Source organism: Thermobia domestica, chromosome 3 (genome assembly GCF_964235325.1).
Source record: "Thermobia domestica chromosome 3, izTheDome1.hap1.1, whole genome shotgun sequence".
In the NCBI taxonomy this organism is placed as follows: domain Eukaryota; kingdom Metazoa; phylum Arthropoda; class Insecta; order Zygentoma; family Lepismatidae; genus Thermobia; species Thermobia domestica.
The window spans coordinates 121979616-122000174 of NC_137456.1; the positions used below are offsets into that span (position 1 = coordinate 121979616).

A 20559-nucleotide genomic window follows, 5' to 3' on the forward strand; every position below is an offset into this window, starting at 1 on the left:
GAATCAAAACAGGGGGCACTCCCAGCATCCACTGTAGAGCTGGTAACTCATTTCTGATAGTAGCAGTGTTACCGGGTGCATATAAGTAAACGTTTTATCATAATAATTTCAAAGTTTGTTTTTCATTGTTTTCAGGAATTGTATAATGTAAACAGATCCTTATCACACCTTTTGATGTACTAAAACATCCAGCAAAGTTGCCAATTCAGAGTGTTAATTTATGAAAACTACGATTTCCCTAGTTTCCCCTTACAGAGGCCTCATCCATACGTATGAGTTATAAGTCAATTTACATGTTTTGCAACAAAACAAAACAAAAAAAAAAAAAAAAAAATGATTTACCCTTCGGTTACATCTGCTAACACTGTGGGGTTCCTAGTGTACTTCAATCGTTGCTTCCTAGTTTAAAAATATATGCATGAACAAGGCTTCATTTAGGTATAACCTTATTCGTATATCACTTCAGGTTCAAAAGTTCTACTATCCCAAACTCCGGGTTGCGTTGTATGTTGGACACCCTGTATCACCTATTTGAAATTAACAGATTTTTTATTTTGCAGATATATGCCAGTATTAGTATTTCCTTGGTGCAACCTTTAACGCGGTCTTCAGCCTCCTTCACACAACCATTATGGAGCCCTGAGAAGTTCATTGTTCCATAACTTATAAAAAGAAATTTCAGAGTAATAAAATATACGAAATTATATCAATAATATTATCAATGATTACTTCTGTGAACTTTTCTCTTATGTGTTTACAACAAAATTTGTATCAAGCAGAAAACTCGGAGAAATAAAGATATATGTTACAAAAATAAACAGTTCGTTAATGAAATTGGTAATGATGGTATCCCATTCCTTGTCTAAATTCCCTTTCTCGGTATTGATTTTTGGATTTTTTGTTCTAATGAAAGCCTAAAAAAGACGTTACTTTCAATAGCTGATTTCGCACGATGTAAAACCTTGATATCCTAGATACACTCTATGTTTAGGTTTTTGTAAATGTTTATGCAACCCCGAAACAGCTTCTTGATCTTCTCGTGACTTTCTTAAGTGTACCTTCAATCCAGTGTTAGTATTTCAGTTATAACGATATAAATATCTTGGCATGAGCACGATATCTCATAAATGCCATTCAAAGGGTATTTACCACGAAATAGCTTTTGTATTAGCTCAGAGACTTTTCCAATTCCTAGGTGGTTCCAGGCTGACTTTTAAATTATGTTTCATTGCAATTTTTCGTAGTGTACACGACAGTCTTGGAGAATAACTGAAAAGAAGCTTATTTATCCACTTGGTTATCCTGTGTTTTAATTTTTCGCTTTTTTAACCTTTCAAGAATATTGTATGTCTTTTGCTGTCAATCTTCCATTGTAAGCCTACTGCAACTATTAGTAAGACCTAAATTGGTAATGTATTCAATTTCTTCGTTTAAATTAGCCGCTAAAGTCAGTAATCTGTACGCTCTACCGAACATGATCAAAACGTTCGCCTTAATCTTCCATGGATGTCAGATTTTTTATGCACATGGCAATTACCAGAGATACATTTTCTATAAAATTTTGACTAGAATTTCTTTCGAAGCCTGTAAAAATTAAGACGCAAGAAATAAATAGAATAATTCTTTTCCAATTCCACCGTAAATTTAACGTTAAAATTTACTTTATACTTTACTTATTAAAGTATATCTGATATACTTTAACTTTGGATTCTCCAAAATGCATGAGTCGAAGTTATTAATTACTATATTGACTAACAATGAATTTCCCAGAGCTAACCAGTCTTTTCGTCAAGAACACTTACGTTTGAAGTTAACTTTTTAACTATATATTATTAACAACATAACCATATTTAAAAATCATAAAATAAAATAAATATTTTTTTCTTGAAATATGTATTTCATGTGCTCCACTAGTCAATGTAACGTATAGAAACTACGTTCAAATCGGCGAAATACTCCAATTTAACGGATGTAGGTACAATTAAGTTAAAAAGTAATCGTAAAATTCGACCCAAATAGACGTGCCCACAAGCTTAAACAAATACGCTGTATCATCGAACCGGGTTTCTGTGTTAATTTCGTGTTTCTAATTTTTCTTTCTTCCCCTGAAATTTATGAAACCAATAAATACTGCATTTTTAATTCAAAATACACTAATACGCGGCTTGATATCGTCGGATCATGTACTATTCCCAGACCCTCTTAATCTTCAGACTTGCATTGTGATATTCTTTTCATACTAGTAACATGTTGTTCCATCAGAATAAGGTGAAATCTTCCTTGACGGACACCGTAATACGTACAGATTTTTCTTTTACGGACACTTTCAGGTACGGACACTTTTTTTTCAATGTTTTTCAGGCAGAAAAGGTTTTTCCTTCAAAATATCTTTGTTACTGATCCACCACACACAACGCCTGCGAGCTAAATTTGAAGCTGTAAGTTCTTGTTGCGTTACTTTGACTTTTGGTGGTCAGTATGCGTATTAAGGAATTTTTTAGAGATGGTATCTACGTGACAAGGAGATTGCCACATAAGCAGTATATTTTCTATTACACTGCGCATATGAATATATCTCCCCAGGGATACTTCTGTTTCTTTACAGGGGGATTTTCCCCTTCATCCTCCCAGTAATTTGAACACTGAGTTCAGTATTTTTATATTAGCTCATATTTATATTTACAGATTATCACACAATCTGTACCCTAAATTTGTGTATCTTCTCTGTAACGGACACCTCTCTTCACAAATGAACAAATAATCATGTCCCATCAGTGCCCGTTATTCAGAGGTTTTATTATCATTATCATCAATTACCTCTTATTATCATCAATTCATCACCAACGGCAACATTTCAGTACTTTGTTGTCACTGGCTTGCCACAAATTGCAACGCTTTAATGAACTAGTTTACTAGTCTCTTCTTCTGACATAACCTTTCAGCTCGTATCCTTTTATAAAGGTTCCCACAGGTTCTGACTCTTTTTTTCTTTCTTTTTCTTTTTTTTAATATCTTGATTCTTCAAAAGAATTTCACGGACTCCATGACTACATGAAATTCTTGTTAACCTCTTCCTCCCTACAACCAACTCTTACTCATCAATTTGACAATTTCTTTTCTAATTTTTTAAATACTGACTTAACTTTTATTTTCATACACAATGTCACCTTTTTTTTTTTTTTTTTTTTGTTTTGTTTTCTGAAAAGACTCCCCAACTGTCTACAAACAAGATTGCATATATCTATCTAAAATACGTACAAATATGACCAATTCTTTCGAACAGAAAAAGAAAAATGGCAGTTCACTTGAATTAAAATACCAAACTATAATTAAAAACAAAGATTCGCGCCAGGGAGTTGCTGAAATTTACGTCAGAAAAGCCCTTTTCTTCTTGATCTCGTTCAGTTTGGTATCAATGGCTAGCTTCTTTTCATCACCTTCCGTTTCAAATGTATCGTCTGTTGCTTTAAGTCTCTCAGTTGTCCATCCAACATTCTCTTCTCAGTTTTCCTTTTGTTAAACTCATTTATCTCTTCTTTCTGTTCGTGTGAGATTCTTCGTAGAGTCTCTGGAGCCTTTCACGTAAAACATAACCTGGTGATATGCACGTGTTAAACACCTTCTACTTCTTGTACCTAGTTATGAATATATCTTTTTGCTTCAATAGTTTTTTCATTTGTAATTTTCATTAAAAGCGATTTATTGACAAAAAATCCTGTTTCGACCGTTAAATTTCCATGCGAGAATGACAGTACAATTTTCATTATCTTCCATAAATGTTTATATTCTTCAGGGCCACCAAGAAACTTGTAAGCAGCGTCAAGTTCTAATTTGTTAGAACTCGTCAAGTTCAGCTATTTAGACTATATAAAGAGATTTATTCTTTTCTCGAGTCTTCAGCATGCATATCTAATGTCAGACATACATACGCATATATATATATATATATATATATATATATATATATATATATAGTATGTCTACAAGAAGAGAGGACCTTTTATTGACTAGGCGAATATTAAGTTACCCTACGAGCTAACGAAGACAAATCTTCAGATCATACTCAGAGCTTTTAAGGTACTCTAAAGAAAGGTCTGCAATGTCGAATTTTGGTAATCATAGACTTTAGGATCCAGCGGCTTCATAAAAATTCTAGTTTCTGCTGTTCCTTGGCCTTTGTTCCTATTTGTGCGAGGAAACATTAGGCAACAAATCCAAAGTCGACATTTTTGTTCACCATAACATTTTCTGCTTTTATCACGTCAACACTTGATAGACCTGTATCTATAAATTTCAGCAACGGAAATTTTGTGCATCCTGTGATCTCAGTAAACTTTTCCTCGACGAACTAGAGAGTCACTGATCAAGTAGTGCAAGTGACGTAGTAGGTTACATATATTCCAGTCCACCGATTCATCACATCAACGATTCATAAAGGCTTTACGTTCAAGATAGTTCTGTCATTTTTAAGTATTATATCCATTTATCAAAACAAAAACGTTAGAAGAAACTTCAGATCTTCCAGTGACTTTTCTCTGGCTTTCAACAGGTTTCCCGATATTCCCTGACCACCTTCAATTTCCCTGAAATTCAGTTTGTACGAATCCTGCTAATTTTTAAGCAAAAACATATTAATCTGTGAGTAACTTCTATGCAAAGTTCAAAACATTTAAGAATTACAGGTTGCATACACATCTAGGCAAAAATATTATGCAAGATGCGTCAGTTTGTGAGTCACGCTAATATCCAATAGTTCACTCAGATTAATAGTTGTCGCTAGCTCTACTGCCCATCTGACGCCAAGAGACGCACTAGCGTGCAAGCAATTTACAGAAGAACCAAAGCCTTTTGGAGAAGGGGGAGAAGCACAACTAGTAATAACAACAGACAATAAGAACATGACATACCAATTCTATTTAGAAGTGATTTCGAAGTCTTTAGCCTGTATGTACCTAATATCTCGTAAAACAGCAATCAGTAATTACATGTTATTTCATTTTTTAATTTAACAACTGTATTGTTCACGTAATACAGGTTATATTGTAGCGATAAATAAATATATATATATAATTTTGCATCATGTCCACTCTCCTATGAAAACAGAAGGTGAAAGTAGGAAGTTTGGGAGGGGAAAGAGTGGCGAGTCGATTAAGTATCCTAAAATGACAAATTATACACTCATCAGCGGTGCGGTCAAGCTCCCCACAATCTGGCTTCACACAGAACCAAGACGTATCATCTGTCGCTCCCACTGCTAACACGAGTATGTTGTGCACTGTTAGGACAGGGGTAAATTCACAATAAGGAACGCATATTTCACATTTTTTCTTATATATATATATATATAAAGACAGTTTTCTATTTGGTTTCCTTTTTCCTTGCACGGATATTGCGTCCAGGGCTTTGTAAAAGTGGGCCTGCATTCTACCATAGTTTCTATCATATATATTATAATAAAACACTTTCTTCCTAAATAACATTACCGGTTCTTTCCTCGTTTTAACTAGGTTCGTACTGCCTTAATAGTTATTAACGCTTTCTTGTCTTCTTATCAGATTAACCTTCTCTATTATTCTCCATGCTCACATTCAGAACGCATCTATTCAGCTTTTACAAGTATTTCATAATGTTCACGTTTCTGTCTTCTACAGTGCAATATATCGCACGACACAAATATGCTGTGAGTCTTTCTGTAGCTCTTTATGTAATAGCCCACAAATACACTTTTCTTCTTTCTAAAAGCCTCTTTTGTCACTCCTATTCGTACTTTTATTTCTTGCTCACATTTCTTCCTTACTAACTAGTTCCCGGTTCCACTTTCTCTTCTCAGTTCCCTTTGTCACAATCTCCAAAGGAAGTGCTATTAACCTTTTCAACTTCTGTCAAAACACTATTTTCATTATCTACAGCAATATCTATTTCTTCGCAATAGATAGAATGCTTATTATAGCAAATTTATTTGCATTGATTATTAAACCATTTATAAATTGAGCAGAATTAATTTGTAACTGACACAACTGCATTTAGCTATGTCTACCCTGGTCTAAAAAAATACAACCTTCTACATTTTACGAAGCATTGATGAATGATGTTGCCAAAGCTATTCAAAACTCTTCATCCAAAAAAAACTAAACAAAGCTAATTTAAAATAATTCTGGTAAACTTATGTTTTCTTTAAAATAAATAAATAAATAAATGTTCATTTAAGAGGTACAATTTGGAGCAAAACGGTACTTACGATTATACATTTTTAATTAAGAAGGCAACAAGATACATGTGCCGTTTTCGGACAACAAATACGCAGAAAGTTTCGCATAGGACCTGAGGTTCTCAACTTTTTCACTGGCATACAACCATATCTAATACAGAAAATATTAATGTACCAGAAGACAAAAGTTACCCTGGAAAAGCATGATTTCTTTTTCCCAAGGCCAATACTACACACTTATTGACCAAGTAACTGAATTATACATTTCCAAATGCAAGATATATATACACCCTCCATTCCAAAAGAAACCGAACGTTTTAAAAAAAACAAAAAAGCAATGTACATTTTGGAACAAATCATTTTTATTAATCAATGTATTCCCCTTCTGCATCGATACACATATTTGCACGCTCCAACAAGTTGTCAAACGACTTCTCCATGTCCTTTATTGGAATGGTCTTTAGGACGGCGGTCGTCGCCTTCTCAATGGCATCAATCGATGCGTGCCACTTTCCTTTCATCGCCAAATGCAGTTTCGGGAACAGATAGAAATCGCACGGAGCGAGATCTGGTGAATAGGGCGGATGATGCAACCGAATAATGTGATTTTTTGACCAAAAATTCAGTTACAAGTCGCGAACGATGTGATGGTGCATTATCGTCCAAAAGAGTCCAACTGCCGATTTCGCGATATTCGGGCCGAATACGACGAATTCTTGCCAGCAAACGCTTCATGACGCCCAAGTAAAACTCTCCAGTGACTGTCTGGCCGGGCTGAACAAATTCTTTGTGGATAATTCCTTTTGAATCGTAAAAACAAATCAGCATCACCTTAACTTTTGACTTCACCAAGCGACTTTTTATGGGTGTTCCTTCATCCGGCGCTCTCCATTCAGTACTTTGCCGCTTTGTTTCGGGTTCATATTCAAAACACCACGTCTCGTCACCAGTTACAATCGATTTCAAGAAGTTTCGATCCTGCCGAGCACTTTTAACGATGTCTTTGCAATGCGCAATTCGATCAACTTTTTGGTCTTCGGTGAGTTTGTGTGGTACAAACCGCGAATTAACCTTCTTAAGGCCCAAAACTTCGGCCAAAATGCGGTTGTTTGAGGAATGCCTAATTCCATTTCAATAACTTTCACCGACGATTTTTTGTTATGTTTGATGAATTCACGCACTTTTTCGATGTTTTCTTCCGATAATCCGGTTCTGGGACGGCCTGATCTTTCGTCATCATCCAGCGTCTCTACCCGATTTGAATCGCCTGAACCACTCGTAAACTTGCGTACGGGATAGACACTCATCACCATATGCATTTTGTAGCATTTGGTGCGTTTCACTAAAAGTTTTACCCAGTTTAACACAAAACTCAATTGCAGCTCGTTGTTTGAAACTCATTTTCCGACCGATGTACACAACACACTGACAGTTGAAACGCAATAACTTTGTTGCCATGCATCCAAATGTCATGACATTTATACCAGTTGTCAATAAGGGACTACGCCATCTACCGGTAAAATATTACAACAGATGGCACTAGTGGTACTATTTGTTTTCAAAAGTTCGGTTTCTTTTGGAATGGAGGGTGTATATATATATATATATATATATATATATATATATATATATATATTGAAAAATCAACTATTCTTTTAATCTACTGAATGGATTGTTTACTAAAATATACAATTTAAAAAAATAAAATAACGTTAAGTAATAGGTTTTTGTTTTGCCAGATGAAAGATGCCGAAAAAGTTCTTATGCTGGGTCTTCGACTCGGCCACACTTCACATTTTTTACCTCAAACAAAAGAATATTTTCATACAGCTTTACGGAAGACGTTCGTACCACCTAGCAGAGGAACCATGGCACAGATAAATATTAAATTAGTTTTTCTTCGTAATGGTACCATGAATGCGCAACTCATATCTTCCTCACTTTGCAAATTAGTATAAGCTTTGGAGTTCTGATTGTCAATCTCGTAGTGAATTCTGATTTCCTTGTTATTCAAACGTACTACGTACGAGCAGCCAAGAATTACTATTTTTATACCGTTACTTCCATTAGGAATACTTAAATAATTTTAAAAATAAAAATAATAAAAAAAGGAAAGAAAAATTAGTTCTCAATCATAATAGGCCTATATTATTTTCGTTGAATAGATATATACACATTCAAGAACTACAAGTAGTAGCTCCCGCTAAGTGGGCGTTGTGGTGGACAAACACCACGTGCGTGGGTTTTCTCAGGATTCTCCTGTTTCTCCCACTCGTCATTCTATTATTATTCTCCATCTTGTAATCACTGGCTTCCTTAGCCACTGTGCACAATCGTGGGACATTAAACATACACGAAAAAGTACATTAAGCAAATACTCACCCGCATAACAACCGTTTTAATGTTGCAGCGTTCACCATTTTTGGCATTTTCTTCTAAGAGCCTTATATGAGACTTCAAAACATTTTCGGATTCTTGACAGTATTCTTTGAATTCATAAAAATTTACAAGTTTCTCCAAACAAGTATGACATAAATACCGAGGAAATTTGTCATCCTCAGAGATCTGAAAATAAGAAAGAAAAAAAACATGATGAAAAATAAAATAAGGTAGTGATAATAACAACAAATAATGTTGAAACAACACTAGTTAACCAATATTTTGTTAAAAACATAATTGAAGACTCGCTGTAGAAAACAATGTAAGTGCCACCTTGAAATTGTCTCACTTATTTTATTTTTTTTAAATACATTTATGCCTTAGATTTTCATACTTAGTTATATGCTAGGCTGTAGTTCTAAGCAATAGTATTTTCAATTATTTTGACACTTAGGCACAATTCATTATCTCTTGTTTCTACTGTTACAGTAACTTTTGTGTTTGGCACTTACATTGTTTTCTACAGCGAGCCTTCAATTCTTCTGTTTCGTCCGTTAATCATGGATTTCTTCTATGTTCTGAACTCTATTTAAGTGCTTTGAAGTGAAATAAAATACTTAACCCATTGCCATATTTTTTTCGCATTCCTTGCATGCACAGAATCAACAGAATCAACACTTAGTTTTTTGCAGATTAAAATGGTTTATTCTTTATAGAAAATACATTTCCTTTACAAAGCATAACATTAGTTAAATGGCCTAACAACACAAAAAGGAAGTGGAGACTGATTTTCTGATGGACCAGTAGAACTGAAGGGTGGGATTTCTTGTCCGCCAGAATTCAAATGAGAAATATCCCCGAATCAAGTCTTTTTGGTAGTGGGACACCATTTATTTATCGTTTACGCATTTGGATTCCTACTTTATATCGTGTGGCATACTCATTTATTTTAATAGTAACCTCTGCCCAGAATGATTCAGTTCCTAGATTCTGCGGCTGTGGGTTCTGCAAATGTACCCTTGGACTTGAAATATTTACATAAATATACTAGGACTTAGCCTAGAAACGTCACTTACAGTTACTTTCATTTTCTGAATCAATGTCATGATTGCTGCTACCAAGGCTGAATGGCTTTAGAAAGAGCGTGTCTTTCTCTTTCTAATGGTATAGGCTAAAACATGTTATGCAATCTCATGGCCCAATAAAACATTATAAAAAAAAATCAAGTCCTACGTGCCATTTAGTTGCGCTCGCATAAAATTAAAATAAACTTCAAACTAAATCATGTGATCGGAGCATATTCAAATGCTCTAAGCACAGAATAAAACTACGATTTTTCCTTTTTCCAACTGTATACGACAAGCAATGCCATATTTAACAAAATTTGTGTCATATATACAGTTGTTCATTACGGTTAACAGCAATGTGTGCGCGTTAGCGCGTTCTGCGGATATATTTGTGTACACTGAAGGAAACAGACACGTGAATAATGATAGGAGTGTATGAAAGAAAATGAAGAAAAAAAACTCCCTATGTAATCCCAAGAACACGATGCTGTCCGCTACTAACTTACATAACTTAAGATCGAACAGACTCTTTGTGCTGCCAGAAGTAAACGCTCTACCACTTTTTTTCTAACATTTGGCGAGTAAAGTTCGATGAATCAAAAACGTGAATTCAAGAATATTTGTAAGAGACATACCAATAAACAAAATAAAAAAATGTACTGATATGTTTACTATGTCGCAAAGTGATTTTTGTTTATTTGTATAAACACTGTGACGGCAAAATGGTCTGGCTAGTAGAGTTTTAGTTGGCGAGGATTTTTCAAGCTCTGCTCATAAATAAATGTTTGGTAGACAATATACATCCAAGTTCTATATCCAATACTAGTGATGCTGTTCATTGTTGAAGCGAGCGATCTTACCTTTCATTAACTTCAACTCAAACTACAGAAATAAGTATATAATCTCCGACAAAACACACACACATATAGTGTTCTATGAAAATCTGAGTGTATTTAATATTCAGAACAATATGCTACATAAAATAACGAGGAACGCGTTCTCTTATTATTGACCCATTTCAACTGCACGCAAGGAATTTCTCAGAAAAAGTTCGACCATATTCGACAAAATTATTTACTTTACAGAAGTTATTATCGAGTTTTTATTTTAATCTTCGCGGGGTGAGGGGTTAAGTGAGTCTTCATATTTTATTGATTTTCAACTGCAAGACTCGGAATTATGTAAACACCAATATATATACCAAACAAATTCATGCGTTAAAATCAACTTTTTTTTTTTTTTTTTAAATATCTGAAGGTTGAGGAGAGAAGATACACTCTCATTTTCAATTGTTTTTTAATCCAAGTAGTGTCAGAAATGATTGTGAAGCCTCAAAAAGCATATACCATATTCTAGGAAAGTTATTATTATTATTATTATTATTATTATTATTATTATTATTATTATTATTATTATTTTAATCGGACGCGGAGACTAATCCAAACCATTAGGGATATAAATTCACCGTCCACTGACTAAGCACAGTGGATTACGGAAAAGAGTCAAAGACAATATTGTATCAAAACCGGATGGGTTTTATATAAGTTACCATACAACTCTTACTTTAAAAAGGGAAGGAAGGGTGCGCTAGAAAGGTAAATCTAATACCTTAATCTTTAATGATTTTAACTTACTGCAGATGGGGTTGTTGGGAAGCCTCAAAGAAAATGTACGACATATTACGGCAAAATCACATTGTTTTTACGAAAATTGTCGTAGAACATATTTTTCTAAATTGAAAGTGATTTATCCTTGGCAGATTTTAACCAAAGATGTGAAAATATTTCCAATGCTATACAGAAAATATACATACCAATGCTATACAAGTTTTGCCACAACCGAAAAATTTTTACGTGGTTAATATAGAAACGTTGTATCCAGCATACATATGTAAACTTGGTTTTAGGGTAGATTTTACAGCCCTTATTCTTGACGGATTGTTACCCCGAATAATAGGGTTATTTCTGCAAGTAGGAGAAAGGCATACGCCAAGTTCCTTCAAAATCGGATAAATTTTACGAGATTACCGTGGAACAAACCGACGGACAGACATACAAATCCCAACAACGAAGTTGAATAGCAGCTTCACTAGCGTTCGCTTCAAGAAGTGTCTATACATTCACAATCACCTGGTACACTCCTGAACGCGTGAACTTGTTATCCATTTATTTTCTTATATATTCCTTCAAGAATAAATTCCATCCAGAAAGAGATAATCTGATTAATAATGCAATGAATTTTTTGATGAAAAGTAAAAAGTCCAGCCCGGACCCAATTTTGAAGATTTTTTAGTACCCATTGATTTTAAAGACACATTGATAAATAGAATACGCAACTTCACACCGGGGTGCTTGTGAGTAGAACTTACGCTACTCCCCTGGCTATCCCATAAGCACGCCCTCACCGTAGGATCAGCGTTGGGCCGACGCAGTCAAGGAGAATATAGATGAAACAAAACCATTTCCGTCGACAGAAACATGTGGCCCCGGAAAAAAGAATTGGAACTTTTAAAAAAAAACTTATCAAACAGGAAAGAAAAAAAAACACAAAACAAAAAAAGGTGGGGACTTTATCTTTTTGAGTTTTTATTTACTTTCCTATGTTTTGATTTTTTTATTTTTTAAGGATATTTTCAAAAACTCGGATACCGGATAACACAAAACTGGGCACACAACAGCAGGTCGAGATGGCTGACGTCCTCCCCAGATGGAGGAAGACGTCCACGGACCAGCCATTTCGCAAGACTCCCACCAACCACCCGCGAGTTCTCTAGCGATATTCAAGTACATGCGGATGAAGCATGGAAAAATAAGCCACTTTCTCAGCTCCATACCCTCCTCGACGACGACCCGTCCGTTACATGGAGGAAGGTCCGCTCTTCATAACCTCATTGTTAATTAAGGACATTTAAGGCCAAGTGAACTTTTTCTACATAGCAAATTTATTTTTAAAAATGGTTTTAACCCCCCCCACACACACACACAAGCAAAAAAAGGTCGGGGCAAAAGTACATTTTTCTTTGTTGTTTCGTTTTTGTTCAGATGAAAATTCGTTAATAGAAGAGGGTACAAAACAAAAGTCAGGAAAGACTTGCAGCATATGAGCATGTCACAGCAATCCTTGATCAATTCAGTACAGCGATCACTTCGATAATATTTGCTTAGTAGTATAGGTTAACGATTTAGAGTTGCTTCGCAATTTGTAAGATGTTTAAGAAGGTGTTACAAAATTGGTTAAAAAGGAAAAGAAACAATAGCTGTGTAAATTCCGTTGACGAAAATGTAAAAGCAAAGACATATCGAGAAATAGCGAAGAGAAATGTTATTTTGGCAGCCACTAATTCAGAGAAAGACGTAAGTTTATTTATTTATTTCACATTATAAAGGTTGTTATGCCATCTCCGGCTTGATGACGAAGATATCAGAAAGATAACGTCTTTCGTTAAATGCATTTGAAATGAGACTACTTCGGGCCTATAAAGTACCATTCCGACATTTGTATGATATGAATGAAGAAAAACTTCTCTTAGGATAGCTGATCTGCAAAGGCTTTTTCACACCTTCTTGACTGATTTATTATTATTATAATTAAATTGTTATTGTTAGAATTTACATCTGGGTAAATCCGTAACAAGTGGTCCAATGCATGTTGCTCGACAATTTTTAAAAATTCTGATCTTTTGTGTGCTGTTACCTTAACATGTCGTTAGTTCAAAATTAGAATGATTTTAATTTTATTGGCTTTTGGTTTCGAGTGACAGCCATATTTGTTTTCGAAGATGTGCCGTTTTGTGGTGTTGTAAGGGGTTACAGAATCTGAAATATCTCAGCCCCTAATTACCCTATCGATGTAAAACCAAAATGTTCAGTAAGTTCTACACTTTAAGAGTGTATACTAGTTGTCATTCATAAATTATGAATGGGTAAAATTAAAATTTGAAAAAGTAGGTGATTGACGTTAAAAATTCCAACTTTGGCACTTTTTTTTTTTTTTTTTTTTTTTTTTTTTTTTAAGAAGGGAAGGGGTCAGGAAGTTGAGCTTTACTGAATAAAGAGGTCTGATATGGTTCTTATCACTCATTAAGTTTCAATTCTTAGACATGTCTCCTTTTTTCCCTAGAAATTATCAAAAATTCAGAAAAGTGAAAAAAGTGCATATTTCACAGGTATATATCTCTGGTGGGGGACCTAATAAAAATATACAATTCCTCCCCATAACAGGTCTACATGATATTATTCTATACCAAAAATTAGGAGTTTCAGATTAGACTATAAGTACCTTTATTATGAACACAAAGTTATACCTATAAATAAGCATAGGCAGAAGTACGGATAAACGAGAGTTTACTGTATATCCATCATAAATCGTTTGGCAATGGATGAATAATGCATAGAGTGGTTAAGCACAACATACAAGAACAAGTTTTATCCTGTTAATAAGCAAACAGAACAAATGTACTGAAAACACAATTCAGCAGAGTGCTTGTTCCAACATGCACAATCGTGTTCAGATATGCATCAGATAGGAATTCACTACTGGTGCTTCACTCAGATGCTTACAGCGCAAGAAGACGGTTGTGTTTCTGCAGATCTGTGTCAATACTGCATCAAATTAGTGAAGAAAATGGAATGTGATGTAGGCAACTGTATTGGTGAAGAATGTCATAAATGTGTGTATGGGCCGATAGCAAGATGCATTACGTCCCTTAGTGACTTCAGTGAAGAGAACAGGAATCTTCTGCTAATGTGAACAAGCAGTGGCATTGCAAACATATGCAACTACCATGAAGTAAAGTTTTCTCGAAAGTACCATCATCTTTTTGGTAATTCGTGTTGCAACCCTCTTAAAATCCATTTAAAAAAAAAAAAAAAAAAAAAAAAAAAAAAACTTATAACCAAAGGACTTTCAGAAATGTCGAGTGCACATTTACTAAAGAACAAGAATTATGTAGATCTGATTCCTGGAATTATTATGTGCTACATGCTACACAAAAATCTTTGTTGTGCAAGAAAAAAGCAAAATCGAAAACAATAATGTTGAATCAGGAATTAACCTGATTTTGTCCTTCCATCAGACAATAGTGAAGTTTAGAATGCAACGTGTTCAAAATTAGACGTGTCACCTGTTTCGAAAATAAGGAAGTTAAGTGTTGAACAGAGACCAAAAGCAATGCGCAAAAAGTTAGAACAATTGAGTACAGGATTGAAAAGAAGTCTTGAAGTTTCTTTTGATAGTTCAGTTGCTGATGAATCACCGACAGACAATATGCATTCAGTGTGGCTGGCCGAAGAATATGAAGTGCTCATCGAAAAATTGAAACAGAAATGCACTGTTGCTGAGAAAGGAGAACAAGTGAAAATAATAAGCTTACTACCCGAATCTTGGTCAAGAAAAAATGGTGTGTGCTGAATTTAATGTTTCAGAACGTTTAGTTAAACTGGCTAGGGAACTTACGAAAACTCAAGGAATACTGCCTGATGTATGTAAAAGAAGTAGCAGTAAAACTATTGATGAAAGTACTGTGAAAAAAGTTGTTGCTTTTTATATAAGTGAAGAAAACAGTAGGATCCTTCCTGGCAAAAAAGACTATGTATCTGTCCGAATTAATGGCGTTAAAGTTCACAAGCAGAAGCAGTTACTACTAGGTACCTTGAACGAGTTGTACTTACACTTTAAGGAGACGAACTCAGATTGTAAAATTAAAAGATCAAAATTCTGTGAACTGAGACCCAAGTGGTGTGTATTTGCTGGTATACCAGGAACACATTCTGTATGTGTATGCGTACATCATCAGAATGTGAAGTTAATGATCGACGGAGCTAAATTAAATGTGGACTATAAAGATTTGCTTGAAATGTTGACCTGCGATCTCAACAATGAACAATGTATGATGGATAACTGCATCCAGTGCCCAGATTCTGAAAATCTACTTCAACAACTATTTCAAGACGAGTTAAAATACAACCTTCCTGGTAATATTATTTACAAGCAGTGGATAACAACAGATCGTGCTGAGATGATCACCATAGTTAAACCAAAAGAAGACTTTCTTGAGGACCTTGCAGCAAAACTCAGAAATCTCAAGTCACACCACTGTGTCCAAAGTACAATCTAGTTTTCTTGCAGACAAAAAAAAGATGTCTTTCACACTCTGAATGCATTGTTTTAGCTGATTTTTCAGAGAACTTCTCATTCGTTATTCAAGACGAGATTCAAAGTTTTCATTGGGTGAACAAACAGGCAACACTTCACTCATTTGTTTACTATTATAAACCAAGTGATGGAGGTGATTTAAAATCTAGAAGTCTTTGTATTATCAGTGATTTATTTAGAACATACCACCACAGCAGTCCACACCTTCCAAAGTCATCTGATTGCAGATGTTAAGTCACATGTTCCGTCCGTGACACATATATACTTCACGGATGGGGCTGCAAGTCACTATAAGAACAGGAAAAATTTCATCAATTTGTGTAATCACAAAGATGATTTTGGTCTTGAAGCGGAGTGGTACCTCTTTGCTTCCTGTCATGGAAAAAATGCTTCTGATGGGATAGGAGGGTCAACAAAGCGAATAGTAACCAAAAGGAGTTTACAGATGATACGTAATGATCAAATTTTATCTCCATAGGACAAGAGGTGCCACTCCGCTTCAAGATCAAAATCATCAAGTGTGTCCTATGGAGTTTTTTTTTTTTTTTTTTTTTTTTTTTTTTTTTTTTTTTTTTTAATGGATTTTAAGAGGGTTGCAACACAAATTACCAAAAAGATGATGGTACTTTCGAGAAAATTTTACTTCATGGTAGTTGCATATGTTTGCAATGCCACTGCTTGTTCACATTAGCAGAAGATTCCTCTTCTCTTCACTGAAGTCACTAAGGGACGTAATGCATCTTGCTATCGGCCCATATACACATTTATGACATTCTTCACCAATACAGTTGCCTACATCACATTCCATTGTGTAAAAAACATTTCTGGTATAAAGTACATTTATGTCAAGAGTGAGGAAGTAGTCAACCGTGAAGCTGAACTGCGAGGGAGATTTTCTTGCTACTTGTTTGCCTGCTCGTAAAACACGTTCATACCATAAATTTGTACCTCTCAGTGACGCCAAAGTTAGATGCTTTCGCACTTCAGTTTCTACTGACTTTCAGGAAATAAATGTGAGAAAAGCGTCCTTGCACTGCCTTCAAACAGGTGACACAGTTGCATGTATTTATGAACAAAAGTGGTACATTGAAATTGTTAAAGATGTGAGTATCGAACATGACGAGTGAAAGTGCATTTTTACGAACCCCCAGGACCACGAACTTCATTCAAAATTTCAAGAGACGACAAGACATGGGTACCTTTCAACAACATTTTACGAAAGCTTAGTCCCAATGAGCTTACAACAGCAACGGGTCGGTGTCATACTATCACTCCGCAGTTGTGTGATCAAATATCCAAACTTTTTGTGGAACAAACTGTTTAAGTGGTACGTAAGAGCCAGTATTGTTCTTGTATGTTATGCTTAACCACTCTATGCATTATTCATTCATTGCCAACCGATTTATGATGGATATACAGTAAACTCTCGTTTATCCGTACTTCTGCCTATGCTTATTTATAGGTATAACTTTGTGTTCATAATAAAGGTACTTATAGTCTAAGGTACTCCTAATATAATATAATTGAAAACAACACAACAACATTTGGGAGGTGATTCCTGACACCAAAAAATGAAAAATGAAATCTTTGAGTTTTACGTCCCACGGTTATGCCGGTTAGACTAAAGGAGACGGTGATAATGAGTAATGGATGAAATGGTGGAATGAAGAAAGTGGGAGGAAACGGGAGAACCCCGAGAAAACCCACGCACACGGTGTTTGTCCACCACAAAGTTCACTTGGCGGGGGCTGGGATCGAACCCGGGACCCCAAGCACCAGAGGTGAACGCTCTACCACTGAGCCACCGCGGCCCCTCCTGACACCAAGATAAGACAAAAAGTATAGACCAACCTGGGTGCACAAATGCTTCCTTTCGAAGTAATAGCTGTCGAAAACATGAAAAAATGAACTTTAAAAGTTCATAGCTTCTAAACAGTTCAACCTACCGTAGTAGGGTCAAGACTTCACTTAGTAACTAGTATGTGCCGTATCCAAAATATACATGTTTCAGAATCCTGCGGTATTTACGAAACATTTTTTATAGAGGGATTTTGTCTACGGGCATATAATTTGAAGTACTCACCAACTACCTCTATAAACATTGTTAAGGAAGTATCGCAGTATTCTGAAACATGTATATTTGGATAGGGCATATACTAGTTCCTACGTGAAGCCTTGAACCGACTATGGTAGGTTCCATAGTTTTGGAGCTATTGACCTTTAAAGTTCATATTTTCATGTTTTCGGCAGCCTATAACTTCGAAAGGAAGCATTTGTGCACCCAGGTTGGTCTATACTTTATATTTTATCTTGGAGTCAGGAATCACCTCCCAAACGTTGTCGGTGTTGTTTTGAAAGTCTCTCTCGCTATATATATATATATATATATGTGTGTGGGGGGGGGTGTCTGTGTTTGTGTGTGTGTAACAAGGGATGAAGCGCATACCCATCTAAAAAATTAACATTACATCACCTTATTATGCTTTTACTCGAGCAGACGGTTGTATCAAATTTTGACACACTCTTCACATTTACAGGTTAGGTTAGAACTTTAAATTAAATTTATATAGAACAATTATATAGAAAGCAGAGCTTCTAGTTATGGAAAATATTAAGAGTTTTGTATTTCTTTTAGCAGAGCATGCACGAAATGAGGAGCTTCATTACTACTTTCAGATTGACTTCAAGAGGGTTCAGTATAAATACAGCGCGGACGTACGGCATAAAAACTACAGTGCACAAAACACGAACCAAATTGTGCTAGGTGACCACTAAAAAGCACGAATGCTATATGAGATAGGGCAGTAGTGCAGGAAGGGGGCCCGAACGGCTCCATTTGTAGAGAGCAGGTGCATAAGCGACGAGGCTATATGAATGAACGACGATAGTTGAAAAGCACACTTACGCATACAATACTTTCATTATAACTAAAATTCATTTCAATATGCTGTGCACTGACAGTAATTACTTATATTTACACTCTCATTCCTTCACGAAAATATGAGTTGATTTTAGTTTAGCGTCCCTTTCAGCAGAGAGGCTACATGAGACGTGGACCTACTGATTAAATTGTAATCCGAACGTTTCACATCGTATTTTACCTATAAATTTTCGTCCGATACCGGTATTTAGTATCTCCTCCAATCTTGCACATATAAGATTTACAGTGTGTTACTTACTTTACAAAATATAGCTAAGCTAGGGACAGCTAGCGAAGGGAGTTATAGACATGCCACATTGACTTGATCCCTAGTCTTCCGTTGCAAGTGCTGCTATCGGCTGGAGGAATTCCACTTCCTTTCTCTCGATTAGCAACAGCTGAACTCTTATTGGCTCAACGCGTGGGTGTGCAAGACTGTGAGCTATAGTTTGCATTTTTGTCACGGCTCAAGACATTTTGGCAGAACAATAGAAGCCCCCAGGGCCCTTGTACTTCTACCTATATCATAATTTAGCCAAAAACAAGGTACTCGGTTCTGGAGCCATGAAACAAGTTGAGGGAGGTACTAAATGCCATCCTAAATTTTCTAATTGGTAGAACCATCTGCTCGAGTGAACCCCTTACCGTGCAGTTTTACTATACGGATACGTAATATAAGTAGCAGTAGTAGGAACGGGTTAGAAGCTCCGCACGGGTTGGTTGGGCTCTTGTTTTCGACATGAAGTGGATAAATTATAGACTTGCTCAAATTTTTCTGTACATTTTACAATCTATGGATCCGTATGCTAAAAGTGCACCCCCTTATTATATTCGAGTGGCAACGCTTTTTAACATTTCGCAAATTCTGAGCCCTCTACTCTAGTCCGACTATTCTGCCCAAAAGCAATCTCTAGACTGGCCCATTTGCCTAATATAACTACCGGAACATTTTAGCCTATAGAACAATGATAGTTTTAAGTTATTTGTTAAAAATTCACAAAGTATATGGCACATTTGAAATCGTAGAACTGGAAGGAACCAAGAGACTGATTAGTAATCCAAAACTGGGAATTATGGCTTAACTACAATATTCGCTTGCACCCGTAAAATATTCCTCCCATATATGGTAATCATAACATGCAATTACTCTTCGGAATGCACAAACTCAATACAACACCACAAATTCTCTTACTGTTATGCAAAGACAAGCTTGAAGTAACTGTTGAACATCATGTTTCGTATCTTCATCATCAAAAATATACAATTTCATTGTAGCGTGTTTCAAACACAGTCTACATAATTCTTGGTAATCATCTCCCAACGATATCGAAGGAATATTTCGTTGAGGTTTATTCCTTAGGAAATTCATTTCAACATAGTATTGTATACTTTCTTATTCTCAAATAAACACAAACATTACTTCATGCCAAAACACGAACGTAACGCACTGTGATCGTGTTTTATTGTCAACTATCTGCATAGCGCCGCACATTTGTAATTTCATTTTCAGATTGTTCCCTCCCGTTGTTTGTCCCGTCAACTACTCCAATAGGCATATTCCATAACGAGGTGAATCACGGCAACGTAAAATTTCCGATAATAGGAATTGCGCTTGACATATTGCAGTTTTGCTTTTCGTTAATATAGCCAGAATTTTGTGAAGACTAATACAAAATGACTAGGTGCCCATTCAGCACCTGTCTTTACAAAATTTCGCGGACTGCAATACAACGCAAGGCTTGAAACAAGAAATCCTAAATGTTTCCTGATTATCGCAAAGTAAAACGCTAATTTAGCATTTCTTTTACGCAAACTTATACGGTTACACTATA

At 35.6% G+C, this 20559-nt stretch overlaps 1 protein-coding gene across 3 annotated transcripts in view; it reads right to left on the bottom strand.

Moving 5' to 3' along the window:
• The window catches only part of LOC145680687 (uncharacterized), a 56941-nt gene extending 36741 nt beyond the window's left edge, over window positions 1–20200 (bottom strand). For 2 of the 3 annotated variants that reach the window (XR_014130661.1, XM_081751579.1), the window contains exons 1-2: window positions 19920–20199; window positions 8591–8773 (exon numbers count right to left, since the gene is read on the bottom strand). Coding sequence is in view for 2 of the 3 variants with exons in the window: in XM_081751579.1 (XP_081607705.1) it covers window positions 8591–8773; window positions 19920–20096 (360 nt within the window). In the remaining variant the exon portion in view is untranslated. Of the gene's footprint in view, window positions 1–8590; window positions 8774–19919 lie in introns of all 3 variants that reach the window. The other variant, XM_081751578.1, reaches the window with a different exon arrangement.
• Window positions 20201–20559: the final 359 nt, after the last annotated feature.